The 21,043-nt window shown below is 41.4% G+C and overlaps 1 protein-coding gene across 1 annotated transcript in view; it reads right to left on the bottom strand.

Moving 5' to 3' along the window:
• Window positions 1–687: 687 nt before the first annotated feature.
• NDUFA9 (NADH:ubiquinone oxidoreductase subunit A9) overlaps window positions 688–21,043 on the bottom strand; it is a 34,010-nt gene continuing 13,654 nt past the window's right edge. Inside the window, exons 6-11 of the mRNA XM_047740853.1 lie at window positions 15,901–16,003; window positions 12,737–12,804; window positions 11,475–11,551; window positions 5,825–5,920; window positions 3,366–3,432; window positions 688–983 (exon numbers count right to left, since the gene is read on the bottom strand). Of these exons, the coding sequence (XP_047596809.1) occupies window positions 813–983; window positions 3,366–3,432; window positions 5,825–5,920; window positions 11,475–11,551; window positions 12,737–12,804; window positions 15,901–16,003 (582 nt within the window). The 3' untranslated portion in view covers window positions 688–812. The remainder of the gene's footprint in view (window positions 984–3,365; window positions 3,433–5,824; window positions 5,921–11,474; window positions 11,552–12,736; window positions 12,805–15,900; window positions 16,004–21,043) is intronic.

Here is a 21,043-nt window from a genome sequence, read left to right as displayed (position 1 = left end):
CTGGCTTCACCACAAATGACGGGAGTTTTTAATCGTACTGCATTGAGGGACATGCCCTCACCACACCAACTGTTCACATGGATCCTGGCTGTGATGTTAACAACTTTTATAAAAAATTTTAATTCCTAAGCATTGGCATTACCAAACAGAGGCCGCGGCCTTGCCTCTGCACAGGAGAGAACCCACCCGCACCCACGGATCTGAAATCACCTAGATGTTGTCCAGACAGCAGCAGGACAAAGGCCTCAGGGAGTTCAGATCCAAGCAGAGGACTGAGGAATTACTGCAAGTCGTTGGAGAACCCACGTCTACAGACAATGTTTCTACATGTACTAACTAGTTTTTTAAGTGTATGTAGATGTCATTAAGACAAATCTTTGAAAATACCTTAAGTGTGAATAATTCAGGTTAGTTATGGGACACTATATACTTTCTCAATTAATAGATATTAAAAGACAATCACGTATCACTCAAGGTCATCACAATAGCTGGACATTAAAAAGGGGTTCTTGTCTTCCAAAACATATGCCAGAAATAGCCTGACATAGGGAAATTCAAATCCTTCAATATCTCAAAGAATAAATGATATATATCATTATTAAATATATATTTAAAGAAATTATGTATAAATTCGAAATGACTGAATTTCTCATCTTTTAAGTGAGGAAAGAAAAAGCTGCAGCAGACTTTATCCTCAGGTGATTTCATAGAGGGATCTTATTCATTATATACAGGATTCTCTGACGACAGTGGGCTGGTCACCAGCCGGGTAACCCAACCGACACGGAAAGCCCGGGGCAGCACAGGGGCCGCTAAAAGTTGACAGTCTTGGCCGGCTTCACATCTTCAATATCAGACAATAGCCAGCGGTAAGTACGGTGACGCCGCAGCACCTCGATGGCCTTGAGCTCCAGGGGTGTGGCCTGAATTCCAAGGTCTTCCAAGCCAGGCAGGTGAGGCGACAGCATGTCTGTGATGTGAAGCTGTGGACACAGAACCACGGAGAACTCTGAGAACTGACCAAGAACACAAAGTGCTATCTCACTGACCCCTGAAACACTCAAGCTGGCTTGAGTCCCATTACCGAGACTTGTTTCCAAAGGACACGTGCTGGTTTTGATTCCTGGACCTCACTAAAAGTAGACCACAGAAAAAGAGCTTTAAAAAGAAAAAGGCAAGGTCACCAAATATCAGCGTAAAGGTCCCCAGCACTACCACGAACAAGGAACACTGGCTCCAGATGAGCCATTCCCCAGACTGAACGAGAAATCAATCTGCAATGGAGAAGCGCCAGCCACATCGTCACAGTGGCTTCACAGGAGGTCCAGGAAGAAAATAAAACAGAGGCTAATGCAGAACCAGCCCATTCCCCAATTCTCCCTTGTGCATGGGCTTCCTGCTTCCGTTTGCACTGCTGCATTAGGGAGATAATTGGTGTTTATTCCTTGCTAAGAGATAATCCATTAACCTTTGTGCTTCTACTATACTTTGCCTTGCTGACTGATGCTCGCCACAGATCTAAAAACACCAAACCCATCTTGTTTGTAGAGGAGGAGAATGAGCTGGAAGACTTCCACGATCCCAAACCATGCACAAGTGCATGTAGAGAATCAGTGTGCATATAGAGCACCTCACTTCTTCATCCTCCCCACCTGGCAAAGTCTGCAATTTTTACTGAAATGCTAAGAGGCAGCCTCCAAATCGAAAGCCCATGTTTTAATTTTTAGGTAACACTCAGAGGATCATCTGACTATTCTTGTTGAGAAAAGGTCAACAGGTCCTCAAATGCAGAGACAATATGGAATTTTTATTTTATTTTGTGTTCTTCCTCAAAACACTTCTACATGCTGTGTGGGAGACAGCAAGACAGAAAGAACCGGAGCTCTGGAACCCAACACACTGTAAGGGGACAAGACAGGCAGCCCGAAACTGGTCAAGAGAATGAGAAAGGAATAACTGACCTACTTGGATTAGGGTAGGCAGAGTGGAGACCTTTCTTTAAGCCAAAAATGTTCAACGCTATTTCATACACTTTCAGAATACAAAGTTGAAAACCAAAACCAAAAACAAACAAACAAACAAAAAACCCAAGGGCCGGGAGAAGCAGGGGGAGTTAAGATTTGCCATATATTTTGAGGGTTGCCTGAATAATACCCGCTGATGGGCTATGGCTGTGCTCCACAAAACAGCAGCCGCTGGACAAATGTGGTAGTTTTCACTTAGGTTTAAATTAATTAAAATTAAATAAACTTCAAATCTTATTTCTTCAGTTGCACTAGCCGTTATTTCAAACGTTCAACAGTCGTACGTTGCTAGTCTCTATGTTTTGAACATTGTAGATTACAGAACACTTCCATCGCTGCAGAAAGTTCTGCTGGACAATACTGGTTTAGACTGGTAAGAGAAAGTAATAAATGAGGGGAGAATTGCTAAATTTTTGGCTTGAGCAACAGAGAGAACAGTGATCTCATTAATTAAAATGAGAGAGGCCAGGAGAGAAGCAGGTTTGCAGTTCTATCTGCGGAGATGTTAAGTTTCAAGAAACTGTATTAGACCCAAATACATGTAAGAGTCTGCAGCTGGGAAGGGTGAGGGGCAATTCAAGGCTGGAGGTAAAAATGCAGCCGTGAGCTCACGGACAGCAGCTGGAGCATGAGATGAGGGGAGGGTCGTTCAGAGGTTAAGCAAAGATACAAAAGGGCTGAGGACAGAGCTTGTCAGTCCCCCAACACTTACAGACCAGGGAGAAGAGGGTAAACCAGGAAGACAAACCGAAAAGCATGGCCGAGTGAGAGGAGGAAAAAGCAAGGGAATATGGAGATGGCCAGAAAACAGACTGGCAAGTGAGGGTTCACGGGGAGAAGGGATGATCATAGGTAGTCCAGATCACATATAATCTGGAAAAGAGCAGTTTGTGGGGAGAAGTGGGAATAAAAGCCTGAATGGAGTGGGTTAGAAAGACTGAGGTAAGCAATGGTTAACAGCAGGATAGATAGCTCTTCTGAAGAGTTACGACTCAAAGGGACCCAAACAAACAGGACGGTGGCTAGAAGGGACAAGGGAGGGAGGGCTTCACCTTTAAAAAAACAGAGCCCTGAAGGCATGTTTGTGTGCTGTTGGGAATGATCTAGCGAGAAGGAAAACAGATCACATCTGAGAGAAGCCAAGGGAGCATCCCCACAGCCGGAGCAGGCTGAGGGGGGGTGAGTTTCAGGGCCCAAGCTGCGGGGCCTGCTTCAGATAGAAGGATCATGGACAACAGCATGCAAATAACCCAGCAAGCAAACAAAACTCAATTCTAACTTATCCATCTCTGTAGTTCTCTGTCCAGTACCTGGCCGGAGAGATGTTCATCACATACTCACCCGCTCCACTTTATCCCTTGTCGTCCAGGGTTCAAACGGACTCATTTCAAAGAGTCGTGCTACCCACCTAGAAAAAGGAATAAATACGGCGCATGTGATAGCGTTTCCACACCCAGTACTCAAGCTGGCCTCCAAGAAGCACCGGCAGAAAGGCTGCCATACAGGCGGGAGCTCACTGGCTGTTTTGTTCTGTTTTTAAAAAAATAACCAATATCCTGGCACCCCTACATGTGAGGTTACCTTTCCTTTTAAGCTAACCCAGCCCAACTGCCCTAGCTTGTGGCAGTCCTGTTCTCCACGGAACATACAACAAATCCGAACAAATGAAAATTAAAATAAAGCCATTATTACCAACAAAATAAACAAAAATATCTGACGTTCAGAGAAGTCAGTGCCATCTAATCTAATTTAAACCTCACACATTCAGATATGCTTCTGGTAAGAACCCCGGGCAAGCCAAGTAGTAAGCAAGATGCAAATTGTAATCCTTAAAAACAGGGTCCCCCGCCGCAAAAACAAAACAAAACAAAAAAAAACAAAAAAACAGGGGCCCCAAGGGAACAAAAAAAATTGAAAAGTAAGGAGATGCCTAAGACGAATGATTCAAATCAGGAAGCAAACAGAAAACCCAGGACAAGAGTGCCGCCTGCCTCAATTAATGGCATCTCTCCACTCTTACTGAAAATAGGGTTTTCCTTATCTGCCGAGCTCCTGTTAAGTATCTTCGGAGCAGGGGGTCTCACCTTGAGTCCGGGGAACCCTAGGAATTCCTCAGGGTCCCCACAGAGCACTGGGGCAAAGGCTGGGTGTTCGGGTTCTGAGGACACCCATCACTACACTAGAGCAGCTCTGCTTCTATCTGATTTACCTCGTAGGTCTCCAGTGGGTCACTGAATGCAGGGCTCCACAGCTTTCTAAATACTTAAAAAACATCGTTCTAGTATACATAAAAAAAATAAAAAAGCAAGCTGAAAATGGGTCAGAATTTCTCCAGGAGCAAATAAAGTCTCAGAGTCCAGACAACCGGTCCAGATGGCACTATACTGGGCTATTACAGCGTAATTAAAACACCCCCAGCAAACCTCCAACTCTGTGCTCTGGTTGGGTGTTAACAGAGGACTTCCATTCTCCACTTCCGTGTCCTCAACAGGCCACTCCCTGTGCATATGCCAACTCCACTTCGCGGTAATTCTCAATTTCCTGCTCAGCCCAGGAAGCAGCTCCCTGCAGTCTGGCTTATGGCCCCTGCGCAGCACCAAAGCCACCATCAAAATGACCTCACTACTGACTCCAGTGGATACTTTTAAGTCCTTCACCTCGTCTGACTTTTCAGTAGCCTTTCATTCCACAAACACTGACAAAGTGCCTACTGTGTGTGTGCCAAACACTTTTCCAGGTGTGGGAGCCACAGAAGTGAACAAATAGCCAGGCTCCCCTTCTTGAAACAGTCATTTCCTCCCTAAAACACCCCCTCCTATCCCTATCTAGGCTTCTAAATGTTTTACTTCTTTCACCTAAATGTCTGATGACTCACTTTGAGCCTCTTGATAAGTTTCTCTGACACTGCAGGTCCTTTAAACAGAAGTATTCCTCGTGCTTGGCCCCCAACATTACTCCTTCACGTGCACTACATGCTCTTCCCTACTTACGTCACTCAGAGTACTGAGGATGAAGGAGATGACTTGAAAAACAGAACACCCCAATGAATAGTATCATCACGCTGCAGTCTGCCTATTTTTCTAATACCTGTGTTAGATCACAAGCTTTTTAAGGGTTTAGTATAGTATCCTGAGTCCCTAGTGCCTTGCCTCAGACATAGAGGGCATTTGGGAAATATTTGTTGAATGAATTCAGGAGTGAAATGCCATGTTGGTTTATAAGTCTATCCCTGGCAAACTGGATGTGAAGGTCTCCCCAACCAGACCACAAGTATGTGACATGATCATTCTGATACTCTAAACCTGAAAAGGGAAGAAGTGAACCAAGAAGCAGGGCAAGAAGAAAGAAGATAAGGTACCACAAGATCAAGTGTGAATCAACCCAGCTCCTTTCCCCAATGACGTGACCAGATTGGTTTAATAAAGAAAAGATCCTTTCCCACATCTGGGAGAGAGGTATGAAACAAAGGGAAACCTGATCGTTCCTTTATGCAACCTGCCGAGCAAGACACTTCTCCAAATTAAAACCCAGTGGTTTCTAATGAGAGAATTTGAAGAACTGCAGATTTAACCTCTCAATACACATTGTTTTTCTCATCCACACTAAGCACATTTCCCTTTCTTTGACACCTCTGGTTCTGTCCTAGAGTAACACCAAGACATCAGAAGCACCTCCTAGTTAGAGATTCAGAAGCTCTACTGTAACAAACATACTCCCTATAACCCTAAATGACAGCATTACAAACAAATGTATGGTGTTAGCTCTATTTTAGAAGGCATAAAAAGAAGCACTTTACTTACCGATAGGCAAAATGTGGCAAAGGATATGGCAGGAAGGGTCTGTGAGCCACAGCAAAGGCATACTGCACCAGGTCGAAAAGGAGGTACCGATTGGGCCTACAAAAAGAAAATTTGTAGTTCTCCAAATTATTCACTCCTTACAAATTTTCTTTCTAAATTTAACAAACTAACATTTTTCTGATGAAAGACGAAACACATAGCACTATAGTCAATACAGATTGGCACAAAGAAAACTCACCCATAATCCCATCAGAGATAAATATATTTAATGTAGCCTTCTCATCCCCTTACATATACACATTTTTTGCTTTTACAAATGTAAGATTACACAGGTCTTCCTATTCTGTAATGCCTTTCATTTAACATTAAATCCCAATCACCTTTCTATGTCACTCAATATTCTAGTGCGTGTTTAACAGTCACATAAATAGCACTGCATACAATCATAACTATTGGATAAATTCCCAGTCTCGGGGATATTTAAGTTATTAAAATATATTTTTCTTTTATAAGATAATGCTTCAATGGCACTCTTACAGTAAACATTTGTACTTATCCATAATTATGTATTTACAGTGTATTCTACAATGGAACTGGCTCCGACTATGCTTGGAAAATTTAAGGCTTTTATTGAATATTTCCAAACTGCCTTCCAAAAAGGTCGTATCAATTCACATAAATTCACGTAAAATGCTAGCAGGCCCCTCACCAAAAATGAGTTTAGTCATAAAACTGTGCCAATCTGCGCTAATAATGGTACCCCAACATTCTGATTTGCATTACTTTAATGATAGAGATTTTTTTTTTTCTTTATATAGTTTTGGCTACATATACTTCATTTCTCTCTTTCTTCCTGAAGCCCTGTCTATAAAGAATGGTTTCTAAGAATTCTTTATATGGGGGGGCGGCGCTTGTGCATACATGTGATGATGCGTAGGGGGAGAGAAAAGGAAGAGACAGACTCCCACCAAGGAGGGAGCCTGATGCGGGGCTCGGTTCCAGGACCAGGGGACCAGGACCCAAGCCAAAGGCAGATACTCAACTGACTAAGCCACCCAAGTGCCCCAGAATTCTTTACATTTTAATGACATAGTTGGAAATATTTTTTGCTGTTTGTATTTTGCTTTTTAAGTGTTTTGTGACATACACAAGTTTAAATATTTCACTTAAGCAAAAGTTCTGATTTATTTTATGGTTTGATTTTATATTTAGAAAATCCCTCTTTAGTAACTAGTGACATAAATTCCCACATTTTTTTTTAAGGATTTTATTTATTTGAGAGAGAGAGAGAGCATGAGAAGGGGTAGGGTCAGAGGGAGAAGCAGACTGCCCAGTGATCAGGAAGCCTAATGTGGGGCTCGATCCTGGGACTCCAGGATCATGACCTGAGCTGAAGCAGATGCTTAACCAACTTGAGCCAACCAGGTGCCCGCCCCCCACATATCTTTCTAATGTTTTGAGATTCTTTAATCCATAACATGGTAGACCATTCAGTAAATGGTATTATATCTTTACCTTATGTAGATATAATACCATTTACTGAATGATCTACCCTTTCCCCATATTTTGAAATGTCACATACTATATTCTTACATATATCTGAGGCTGCTTCTGGACTTTCTATTCCACAGATCTGAGCAGTTTTGTCCTGGTATAACCTAGCTTTAATAATTATTATTGTTTATAATACATTTTAATATCTCTTCACCCGTTTGCCTAGACCCCTTTGCCTCAGAAAGTCTGTGAGAGCTCAAGAGCTGAATGAACGTAATTGAGAAACTCCTCATTCTGACATTTTAACAAACAAAAACAAAAACAAACAAAAAAACATGAAAATGTCAGTGAGGGGAACTATCAGACAAAGGCCTCAAATAGCTTCCTTCAAGTTTCAGAAGGATGTGTAAGGATCACTGCAGGGCATACATGCTATGCCAAAAAACAATCTGTAATCTTCACTATGACAAGCAATACTGGTATCAGGGGTAAACTAATTATATGTAATACACTTGCTCTTCAGTTGCTCTGAAGCACTTTGTGTTCCATTAACTGTGACTCAAAGACCCGTTTAAGTGCCTCTGCTCACAGAGAAAGGCACACTGAAGCCTGTGCCCTTCCCAGCTTAGGTTTCATGGTTTGGCATTATAGTCATTCCTTTGCAAATACCCTCAGCAAAACCTTGCCCCCAGCTGTCTCTCCACTATACTAGCATAGCCAAGTCCCTCTTCTGGTTCATGCAAGTGTCTGCCTTCTTTGTGCCAGAACCCCAGAAAGACAGAACTGGAGAGAAAATACAACGGGGCTACCTGACTTCACCTATATTTCTGATCACTAACTTCGAACAGAAGACTCCGTTCTGCTCTGCTACCTTACTCTGCTCTCCTAAATGCTGTTCTTCTGTGCTCCCCAGGAAAACTTCCTATCTTTACCCCAGTCCCTCAAGGTTTCCATATACCTGACTCACCCCCTGCTTTTTAGCGGATGATCTCCCCACTTATCATCATTTTTTTTTTTTAAGATTTTATTTATTTATTTGACAGACAGAGATCACAAGTAGGCAGAGAAGCAGGCAGAGAGAGAGAGAGGAGAAAGCAGGCTCCCCGCGGAGCAGAGAGCCCGAAGTGGGGCTCGATCCCAGGACCCCAGGATCATGACCTGAGCCGAAGGCAGAGGCTTTAACCCACTGAGCCACCCAGGCGCCCCTTATCATCATTTTCTTAATGGTGACTTCTGAAGTACAAAAGTTTTTCATTTTGGTGGAATCTATTTTTATCATTTTTTGTGATTTTTATCACTTTTATCTACTTTTCTGAAGTATGCTGTTGATATCACATCAAAAAATCTCTGCCTAGGGGCACCTGGGTGGCTGAGTCGGTTAAGCATCCAACTCTTGGTTTTGGTTCTGGTCATGTCTCTGGGTTGTGAGATCGAGCCCCGTGTCCAGCTCCACACTCAATGCCAAGTCTGCTTGACAGTCTTTCACCCTCTCTCTCCCTCCCCCTTTGCTCCTCGCCCCACTCACACTCTAAAATACATACATACACACATACATACATAAATAAAATCTTAAAAAAATAAAATAAAAAATCTCTGCCTCGCCCAAGGTCTAGATCATTTTTCTTCCAAAAGTTTTATAACATTAACTCTTACATTTAGGTCTCTAATATATTTTGAGTTAATTTTTTCATGTATTGTGTGAAGTTAAGGCCCCATGTTCAACTTTTTTGCATGTGGATCTCCCAGGACCATTTAAGGAAAAGATTATTCTTTCCCCACTGAAGTGTCACAGCACTTCTGTCAACAATCAATCATCTATAAACACAAAGGTTGATTCCTAGACTATCAGTTCTGATAATTCATCTATATTCTACTCTCATGCCAGTATCAGTCTTTATAACTATGGTTTTAGAGTAAGTTTTGAAATTAGGAAATTTAAGTGCTCCAACTTTATTCTTCTTTGTCAAATTGGTTTTGGCTATTGTGGATCTCTGCATTTCCATATAAATTTGGAATTCATGGGCGCCTGGGTGGCTCAGTGGGTTAAGCCGCTGCCTTCGGCTCAGGTCATGATCTCAGGGTCCTGGGATCGAGGCCCGAATCGGGCTCTCTGCTCAGCAGGGAGCCTGCTTCCCTCTCTCTCTCTCTCTGCCTGCCTCTCCGTCTACTTGTGATCTCTCTCTGTCAAATAAATAAATAAAATCTTTAAAAAAAAAAAATTTGGAATTCATTTGCCAATTTTTGCCAAAACAAAAAACAAAAAAGCAAAAAACCTCCTGGAATATGGATAGGATTGGATTGAATCAACAGATGAATTTGGGGAAAACTGCCATTTTAACAATATTGGCTCTTTCAGTTCACGACCATGAGATGTCTTTCTGTTTACTTAATTCGTCTTTAATTTCTCTCAGCAGTGTTTGCAATGTTCTAGATACAAGTCTTATTTTTGTTAAATTTATACCTAAGTATTTTATTTTTTTGATGCTACTGTGAATAAAATTTTCTTATTTTTATTTTCAGATTGTTCATCTGCAAATACATGGAAACCCAGCTGCATATGCTGATCCTATACCTTGTGACCTTGCTGACTTTATCAGTTCTCACATTTTTATGTACATATGTGTCTATAATAGGTATTTAATGAACAAATGATGGAATGGACCAACATCCTATAGTTAATAACTATGAAAAAACTAGGAGCAAAATTAAGGTCTTATGCTTCTGTCTTCACCTCAAAGTGTCTGAGAAATAAGCCAAGTTTTCCCGTGCTACAGAGACAGAAAGAGAAACACAGATGCCTAGCTACACTTACGGCAGTCACAAAATACGTACGTTGCCATGCCAAGCACTACTCTCCCACCAATGTGCCAAACAAGTATGGCGCACTACAGCCTAGCAGAGAGACTGGCGGTCTCTTTCCCTCAAGGTAAAAAGGGAAAGGGCTAAGAGTTATTTCCAGCAAGTAGTAAGCAAAGTCTGTAAAGCCAGTTCTATTTTCTTTTCATCAGAATCCTAGTCTGACTAGAATCAGATGTCTTTGAGTCTAGTGATTTATGGACACTAAGCTGAACACAGTTTTTGTAGCTGATTCTTCTGGAGTATATAACTGTGCTAACACAGTGAATGAGGAACTCAGAGAGAGGGATACATCCTGCAGCTGCTAGATATGGAAATGTAATATGGTTTTTAACACTTACAAAAATTTTACTAAGCTAAGCCTTTAACAATAGTGAAAAAATAACAATGTATGAATTCATAATCCTCAGAATATATACTCTGCTTCCTGGCTTAGAGAGAAAAGCATCTTTTCTCTGGAAGCAAATATTTCTTAGAAATTATGCTATCACTTAATTGTTAATCAGATTCTCACCTGTCACGGATATCAGGTGTCATCAGTTTGCTTCATAGAATGATAGGGTTCTGGGCCAATTTTTAGGTGGACTTAGTACCTACCAACCTGGCAGACTGAATCTTCACTTTTTAGTTTTAATTAAGTCAGAAAAGAGGTTCTAAACCCAGCTGTAGCAAGATTTAAGAAAATCAGGCAAGTCACATAGCTTAACTGTGCCCATGTGTCCTAACAGCAAAGATAGCATATCATGAACGATAAGTCTCACAAAGCACTACCGACTGTACCCAAAACCAGCCATCTCCAACCGTTTGGGCGCATTGCGATACTCTATCAAAAGCAATTTAATTTTGCAACTGTACTTACTCCCTAAAAGTATTGTTTGTGTTTTTGAATCTATAATAATATCCTTTTATATGTTAAAAAACATCACTGGAATAGTACAAAACCATCCTTGGTGATCACTGGACAAAGTATATGTAATAGTCTAGGGCAGTTGGTTCTCTCAGACTTTGATGACAGAAAAATCACTTATTAAAGCAGATTCCCCAGTTCACTCAAAATTCTGATTTAAAGGAACCATTCAGGAGATTCTGACGATAGCGGACTTTGGACAGCTCTTTGAAACACACTGAACTCGGGGCTAGTGAATAAAATTTCTGGAATAAATACCATAGAGGAAAAATGCTAAAAATGCAACAAATAAAACTGTAGTGACATGTTTAGAAGTTACTGTTCTTATAAATCATTACAATTTGTTCATTTTAACAGGGAGCACAATTTTAAAGTCAAACTCCAGTCACCTACCCAACGAAGGCAAAAGATTTCCCTCTGGAATCTGGATCCTTAATTGCATTAATAATTCCTTTTGATACATCTACAACCTATAAGAAATTGTAACACATGTTTAAGTAATTGTCGGAAGAGAAAAACAGGGATGGGGAGAGGGAGGGCGGGAGGAAGGAAAGCAGGCCACATCAGTCACAACCAAAAAATAAAAAATAATAAAAAGAAATTAAGATAATGGCACTGTCCATTTGAAAAAGCTCCTTAAAAAACCCACTCCTCAAGGCCTCAAATGATCTGCATATTGGAAGGTTCACCTAAATATTTTTTCTGGTCAGCACATGTTCACACTCAGGTGGCTGCTGAGGCCTTTGATCGGACTGTGCCCACTGTCTCTGCAATCTCACCCCTTAACACTCGTCCTAACGCTGTTACCAAGCTGTCACAAATTAGTAGGCAGAATCCTCCGGAACTGCCAATATCCTACCATTCTGACTTGCCCACTTTATATGGTTTCAGACCCTGTGGTTTTCAACAGGGGTGATCTAAACCTCACCTGGAAGGCCCTTTTGGCAAAATGCCTAGAGATATTTGTAGCTGTCACAACTGGGGAGGTAGTGCTACTGCCATCTGGTGGTTAGTGGCCAGGAATGCTGCCAAACATTCTACAGCAGCCCCTCCAACAAAGAATTATCTGTCCCAAAATGTCAACAGTGCCACAGAGAAGAAAGCCTGGTTTCAACGTGCTCTTATGGAACCCAACATGCTCTTACCTCTGGACCCCTGTACTTCTGTTCTGTTCCTTCGGCTTGGAATGCTCTTCCCCAACCCCCTTCATCTGACTTGCTACTAGTCATCTTTGAGGTCTCACCTTAGATGTTCCCTGTGGGAGGCTGTCCCTGACCCTGAAGCCTGGATTCAGTGTCCCTCTGCTGTAATTACATAATCCTCTCCCCCATCACAGCACTTACCACACTGCATGACAAATGCTTTGCAAGCCTGCCTCTGATTGAGGCCAACGTGAGGAGAGCAATTTGTGTCTCATTCATATCTCGATGTTCCCAGTGATGTGTACAGTGTGCCTGGCACATTCAACTTATTTTTCTTATGTGAGTGAACAGGTGAACACAGAGAATATGTGTGCCTCTTAGGTAAATTGAGAGGCAAGCGGTTGGAGCAAGTCGAAAAGAAGAAAATGATGGAGTTACAGGAGTAGATTAAAACCGGAAAACGGATCACCTGAATCTGGATCCAGCCAAAGCCCCTTCATCCAGGGTACTTACGTATACTGGTTGTTTCACTGTCTTCTTGCCCAAGGAAATAAGAGGTACACCACCAAACCAGCGAATATCTGGCAGAAGAAAGAGAAGTATGCTAAGAAGTCCTCAACTACTAGAAGGCTCACCAAACTCCACATGCTCCAGGTTAGCAGAATCATTCTGCATAACTGAAATAACAGCTACATAAATGTAGCTGACACTGAGAAAGCTAATGGGCAGCCAGGCCAAATCTTGAAGGACGTGGAAAGTAAGGGAAAATGGTCAAATGGCTTGGCCACTTGGTGCACGGCCACTCCCAAGACCAGACAATCACTGCACCCCATCCCAAGGAGGAACATGGGAATCAACAGATCAGCAATACATATGGGTAACTCAGAAAAAGACTCTGATAAAAAAAAAAAAAAAAAAAAAAATGGGAATTTAGAATATGATGAATACATTACCACAAATATGTGGGAAATGAAAAGATTATTTAATACATGGTGTTGAGACAATCATTTATTAAAATGAGAAAAAAAAAGAGAGGATGAGAGGGAGGGAGAAAAGGCTTGTATCTCACCATAAACCAAAGCAAATACCAAATGGATTGAAAGTAAAGGTAAAAAAAAAAAGCCTTACAAAAATTTTTTAAAGTAGACATTATTTATAAAAGCATCAAAAAGAATGAAACACTCAGGAATAAGTGTAACGAAGTTGGCTAAAAACTTGCACACTGAAAACTATAAAACATGCTGAAAAAATTTTTTTAAAGATTTATTTATTTATTCGAGAGAGAGAAAGAAAGGTAATGGGAAGAGGGACAGAGAGAGAGGGAGAGAATGTCAGGCAGACTCCAAGCTGAGGGCAGAGCCCGACACAGGCTTTATCCCACGACCCTGAGATCATAATCTGAGCCAAAACCAAGAGTGGGATGCTTAATCAACTGAGCCCCCCAGGCACCCCTCCTGAAAGAAATTTAATGAAGACACAAATAAATAGAAATGCATCTCATATTCATGTCAAACTACCCAAAGAATCTACCGGTAATGAAAACCCTATCAAAATCCCAATGGTGTATTCTGCAAAAGTATAAAAAGCTCCATCTTAAAATTCATGTGGAATCTTCAGGGATCCCAAATAGCCAAAACTATTTTGAGAAAGAAAAACAAAGTTAGATCATTGGTGGGGGGGTGGATTTCAAAGCTTAGTACCAAGCTAGTAATCAAGATCCAAACAGTGGCATAAAGATGGACATATAAACTAGTGGAATAGAATAGGGAGAAATAACTTTTATATGTATGGTTAAATGATTTTTTTGACACAGTGCCAAGATCATTCAACGGGGAAATGACAGTGTTTTCAATGACATCAGTTTCAATGGTGTTGGGGAACTGAAATCCACATATAAAAGAATAAAGTTGGACCTTTACCTCACACCATATACAAAAATTAACTCAAATTGGATCAAAGACTTAAACATAAGAGGTACAACTACAAAATCCTTATAAGAAAATACGGAGAAAAGCTTCATGACACTGGATGTAGCAATGATTTCTTGGCTATGATACTATAACATAGGAAACAAAAGTAAAAACAGATAAGAAATGAATTTGGGGAACAGAGGGAAGACAGTGACATAATTCAGTTCAAAGCAGAAGATAAATTTTATTTTATTTTAATTCATTCATTCATTCATTTAGGACATTCCCTGCCCAGTGCAAAGCTCAACACGGGGGTCCTGGGATTGAGCCCCAAATCGGGATCTTGCTCGGCAGGGAACCTGCTTCCTCCTCTCTCTCTGCCTGCCTCTCTGCCTACTTATGATCTCTGTCAAATAAATAAATAAAATCTTTATTTAAAAAAAAAACTAAAAAAAATAAAATAAAATCTATAAATTTAAAGCAATGTAAGTAAATAAGCCAACAACAACAAAAAATAACAGTAAATATAACAAAAGATGTATACCTTTAATATATAGTCTAAATAAATCAGTATAAAAAAAATCTCACAAAACGACAAATACACATAGGCAAAGGCTGTACAAAGAAAACGGAAAGAAAAAATATGAGTAGTTAACAAGGAGAAACAGGAAACTACTGATAAAACTGTACCTCACTAACCATCCTGGTATCTCCTGGTATTTCCTAGTACTTTCTAGTACTTCCCAGGAGGGTCAGAATCCTCTCCTAATAAATAAGTGAGTACACTGAGAGGTAACTGATAATTCGATAGAATCAGAAACTGAAGCTGGGTTCTTATCGCAGATTTTAAAAATGTATTCTCCCTTCCCACTCCCACAAATGTACAGGAAAGTTACTTTTTTAACCTGCAAAATCTCAAACCCTCATCACTTAGTCAGGGAGACTGATTTCCTCTACCAAGATAAGTCAAATCATTACACAAACAAAGCCTGAGAGCAAGCACAACTCGATGTCCAGCCCATGAAAGTAGTTTCCATACCAGTTTAGCAATGGTCAAATTCCTATGTATTAGTCCCTAATCCCATTCCACAGAAGTTCCTATTAACAAGGAAGAATGACATGATCTCAGGATCATGAGATTGAGCCCAATGTCAGGCTCTGCGTTCATTGCGGAGCCTGCTTGAGATTCTCTCTCCCTCCACCCCTCCCCACTGCTCGTGCTCTCTCACTTTCTCTTCCTCTCTAAAATAAATAAAATCTTTCAAAAATGAACAAGCGAACAAGGAAGACTGATTACATGCACCTGACAAACTACAATGCTGTCTCTTTGTCTTTCAAAATCAACATCCAAGGGATCTGGCAATCAGACTAAAAGTGAGAAAGTAGTTAAGAGGGGCTTCATGTGAAAAATGTAAATAAGGCCAACACCGAAGCACTGACTAGTATGGTGACATGCGCTACTTCATTTCAGTAACACACCACTCTTGAGACAGACATTTTCATCTCCATTTCAACATACAAGGAAGCTGCCCCTGGTACCCTTGCCACAGCCAGTCTCTGCCTCCCAAGACTGCACTCTTTCTGTGAATCTAAGGTGCTTCTTTTCATAAACAGTAATGAAGACCACACTAGGCACTTCTGGGGGACAGAAAATATACCTCAGTCTGACAAGTCAGAGAACCACTGTTAGCTTGTGCTTAGCTTTAGTCTGGTTAACCTGTATCCTCTTCTCTTGTACTAGGAAAGAATACAAGAAAGAACACATACTTGCAAAATGATTGAGGAATCTATCCTCTCTTCCAAAGATGTCCGATGGCTTTATGATAATGGCTTCTGGAAACGCATCTCTCACTTCCTTCTCTCCAACAGCCTAAACAACCAACCAAACAAAAGAAAACAGAGTTCAGAGATGAGTGACTAGAGCTTGCATTCCTTCCACTATCAGGACTTTACTTGTATTTCAAAGGTCAGTGTCTCCAGATTAAGGTAGGATTCATGAAAGTCAGTTACACATAATTTTTTTTTTAAATAACATCCATTTTTTTTCTGTAAAAATACCTTCACCGATTATTTTATTCGGAAAAAAACAAATAGAAGAAGAAAGAAACACAATTCTGGTATTTGCAGTATCTATCAGCTTTCAATCTGACTCTCCTGTCCAGAAGCATTTCATGTAAAAATCCATCTTTCTAGGCCTTTTTGAGAAGGCCCAGTTACTGTCTTCTTTACTTATTTTAGGTTTGTGGTCTTGAAAGCTCTGAAATGTCTTTTCGTAATTCATTTCACACTGTTTAACATTTCCTTCATCCTGCCTCTAATGGCTCTTGTTAGGCGTCTTCCTATATTTATCCTAGGGAAGCTTACACAGAAGAAAGGAGAAAAATCAGAGTAGAATTTTTCCAGCCTCCATTTTTCTTCCTAACCACAGGTTGCCTGGATGTATCAACAATAGAGCAGGCTACCAGAGAAAGGAGAGTGTGGTTGGAGGTCTCGATATGGAAGTGGCAGCACACATACCTACCCAAAGGAGTGGGGACAGGCCAGGAAGCTTCCTAACCTCAACACCTTCGCTTGTTACAATCCACCTCCTAGACAAGGCCTCTTTCCATGCAGGTATCAGCACCTTGTCCAGCCTTCCTCTCCAGCTGCACTGCCACTGAGAGTGACACACATGTCCAGGTGAACTTGAACCTCTCAGTTTCTGGAGCTTCTCAACTCCAGTGACCTTCTCCTCTCTCCACTTCTGCCCCTTCAACTCATTCAGGCCATGGCCCACATCAACAACTGCAACCGCCCTTCTGAAGCACTACCTGAAGACATCCTGCTCTTAGATGGCAATCTCCCGTACTTCTAGCTGCTGCTTCTTCATACTGGTTCCTGCGATGTCTGGTCATCACCCTCTCAGGAGCGCTAGTCTGACGCTGCTTTCCTCCACATCAAGCCCTCCTAACTTACCTCAGACTAGATTCCACAGCCCAACTTTTCAATCACTCTTTTACCAATATGGTAAACTACCTCAGCCCTTTTGTCTTTACTCCCCCACCCACCAGGCAAAATTCCAATTCTGAAAGAACCGCATTAGCTTCCTTCTTTGAGCCATGCACTCCCGTTGCCTGCAGAGCTAGAGGAAAACAAATGCACAAAAATCAAATTGGACAACTTTAAAGCAAAACAAAAACAAAACAAACAAAAAAAAGCTCACACTACTTAATTAAAAAATGTGCAGAGGATCTGAACAGACATTTTTCCAAAGAGGACACACAGATGACCAACAGGTACATGAAAAGGTGCCCAGAATCAATAATCATCAGGGAAATGCAAATCAAAACCACAATGAGATATCACTTCACACCTATTAGCATGGCGATTATCAAAAAGACACAAAACAGGGGCGCCTGCGTGGCTCAGTGGGTTAAGCCACTGCCTTCGGCTCAGGTCATGATCCCAGGTCCTGGGTTCTGAGCCCCGCATCGGGCTTTCTGCTCAGCAGGGAGCCTGCTTCCTCCTCTCTCTCTGCCTGCCTTTCTGCCTACTTGTGATTTCTCTCTGTCAAATAAATAAATAAAATCTTTAAAAAAAAAAAAAAAAACGACACAAAACAATGTTAGTGAGGAAATGGTGAAAAGGGAACCCTTGTGCACTGTTGGTGGGAATGTAAATTGGTACACCCACTATGGGAAACAACATGAGGGTTCCTCAGAAACTTAAAAATATAACTACCATATGGTCCAGAAACTCCACTTCTGCTAGTATGTCCAAAGGAAATGAAAACACTAACTTGAAAAGAGGTCTGTATCCCCGTGTTCAGTGCAGCACTATTTATAATCACCACGACACAGAAGAAATCCTAAGTGTCCAGTGGGAGATAAAGGGTTAAAGAAGATGTCATAAACACACACATACACACACACACACACACTTACTCAGCCATTAAAAAAGGAAATCTTGCCATTTGCAACAAGATGGATGGACCTTGAAGGCATTATGCTAATCAAAGTATTCAAAGACAAATACCATATGATCGCACTTCTATATGTAATTTAAAAAAAAAAAAAAAAAAAAAAGGCAAAACCTCACCAAACTCATAGACACAGAGAACAGATGGCCAGAGACAGGGGTGAAGGGGCTCAAAAGGAACAAACTTCCAGTTATAAAATAAATTAAGTCTCAGGATGTAACATATAGCATGGCAACTACTGGTAATAAGACTGTATTGTATATTTGGAAGTTGCTAATAAAAGAGTAGATCATAAAAGCTCTCATCACAAGGGGCTCCTGGGTGGCTCAGTCAGTTAAGCATCAGACTCTTAATTCTGGCTCAGGTCATGATCTCAGGGTCATGGAATCGAGCCCCACATCGGTCTCTCTGCTCAACAGGGAGTGTCCACTTGGACCTCTCCCTCTGCTCCTCCTCCTGCTCATGTTCTCTCTTTCTCTCTCTCAAATAAATAAATAAAATCTTTAAAAAAAAAGTTCTCATCACAAAAAAATCTGTAACTGTGTGGTGATGTTAACCAGACTTATTATGGATATCATTTTACAATATATACATATGTCAAATCATTCCATTATACACCTAAAACTAAGATGATGTATGTCAATTACCCCTGAATTTAAAAAATCATAAATTGGTGCCATTATGCACTCACTTCATTAATTTTAACTGGGCACTCAACATTTCCCAAGTACTGTTTTCTTCTAATTAGCTATTCTCTCCCGTAACAATTTCAAACATTCTCTATTCTATTCAAATTCCTCCCTTACTATTCTTTTCCTTCCAGTAAATGACTTCACCTTCTCATCCAAAGAGAAGACACTGCAGCAGACAAAAACCACCTTAAAAGTTCCTACCGGAAAATACACACCTCTCCCCCTTTCTTATTTCTTACCTCCCCTGCTCCAGGACTGACTTCCTTTCACTTTCTCAGGAACCTGCCCAACTGACTCTCTCCTTTATCCTCAGTCTTACTCTTTCCAGCTCCTACGCAATGTCAACACCTTCCACCTTAAAAAAAAAAAAAGATTCCCAACTCCACATGGTTCTCCAGCTTCTTGCCTCCTCCCTCCTCTTACTAAACCGTGTAAAACTGCCATCTGCTCTTACTGTCCCCGCCACCTAAGCTCCTGCTCACTCTCTGCTCACCTGTGCTCTAGATTCTGCTCTAACACTTGCACCCAAACCACTCTCGATCGGATCACAGATGACCTCAACATTGGTAAGTCCAAGGTTCTCACCTCACTCGGCTTCTCACTGGCATTCATAAGCAACTACTCCCTCCTTGCGACACTGTCTTCCCTTGGCTTCCATGACCTTATACTCTCCAGGTTTCCCTTCCATCTCACCACATCCACTCCTTCTTGATCTTTGTTTGGGTTTTTGTACGTACCTCTTCGTCTATCAGAGCACTAATCATTAGTATCCCTCAGGCCCGTCCAAAGTTCTCTCAATCTACACTGCCTCACTAGGCAATCTTATTCCCAAACATTGCTTCAATTAACTGGTTTTCCATTTTTTAGAGATTTTGTTATTCATTTGGGAGAGAGAGAGAGAGACGGACAGAGCAAGAGAGAGCAAGCATGAGCATGTGGCGGGGCAGATAGAGCTGCAGGCTCCCCACTGATCAGGGAGCCCACTGAAGGGGCTTGATCCCAGGACCACGGGATCGTGACCCAAGCTGAAGGCAGAGGCCCAACTGACTGAGCCACCCAGGCGCCCCCAATTAACTGTTTTATATCTCCAAACCTGACCTCACTTCTGAGCTCCAGTATCATAAACCCCATTCACCATTGTTACTTGGATGATGGACACACACCTGAAACACAACCCATGAGTCCAAAATTGGATCATCCTCTTCCTTCTCTGTAAATACTATTTTTTATCTTTGCTGGGCTTTGGAATTACCTAGGAAGAGTTAAAAATATTGCGCTCAAGTTCTATCTCCAGAGATTCTATTCTCATTGGTCAGGGTGCAGGATTTTTCAAAGTTCCATCAGCGCTTCTAATGGGCAGCTAAGGCTAAGAACCACTGCCCGACAGCCCTGTCCTTCTCAAGTGTCTCTCCCCTTATTTGCCAGCACCACTATCCACCTCGTGGTATAAGCCACAGGACTGAACATCTCTGAATACGCTCCTTCTCCCTCATCCATGTGGTATGAAGACTGTGAGGGTTGGACGTGCTGCTAGCCACTCCCATGACCACGAGGCACAGAGCTTACACAAAAAGGAGGAGCTGAAAGAATCACAGAGGAAAAAAAAGAATCACAGAGAAACAAAGCCGAAACTCTTATGAACATTCGCACCAATGTGACTAAGTTTCCTTAATGCTGGATCTTTCAGATAGAGGGGCCTACAAACCCCCTTTATGTCTGAGCCAGTTTACATTGAATATTCGGATGCTAATAATTAAATGCTCCAAACTGACAGATGCCCTCTCTTCCCCATTATATGCTATGTCACAGTTCTCTACTTTGCAACACCAGGCGCAAGTGGAATTATTTTCCTCAATGGATTCGAAAATAGACAGGGGCTAAGGCTGTGTCTGTTTTATTTGCTACTGTATCCCCACCACCTAATACAATATACAGTACACAGCAGATATTTAATACATCATTTGTTCAATAAAAGAATGCAGGGGATCAAAAAGTTGGAGCCACTGGCAAAGAACTCTGTGGTCCTTATCAATCTGACCCAAAGCAGGCTCATGATGGCAGAAAACAAACGCTAAAGACAGACCCAGACACGGCAATTCCTCTGAGTCCCTGATAATAAAGACATTTCGGGCTACAGAATGACCCCAAATCAGGATGGTCAATCCCTAGGTACAATCTGGATGACAATGTGGTTTCTGGAAGTATAAAAAACCTAAATACTAGATTTCCTTTGTCATTCTCAGCCTTTCCATTACCCCCG

Source organism: Lutra lutra, chromosome 8, assembly GCF_902655055.1.
Source record: "Lutra lutra chromosome 8, mLutLut1.2, whole genome shotgun sequence".
In the NCBI taxonomy this organism is placed as follows: domain Eukaryota; kingdom Metazoa; phylum Chordata; class Mammalia; order Carnivora; family Mustelidae; genus Lutra; species Lutra lutra.
The sequence above is the reverse complement of the archived record's forward strand: the minus strand, read 5'-3'. Positions and strand labels throughout refer to the sequence as shown.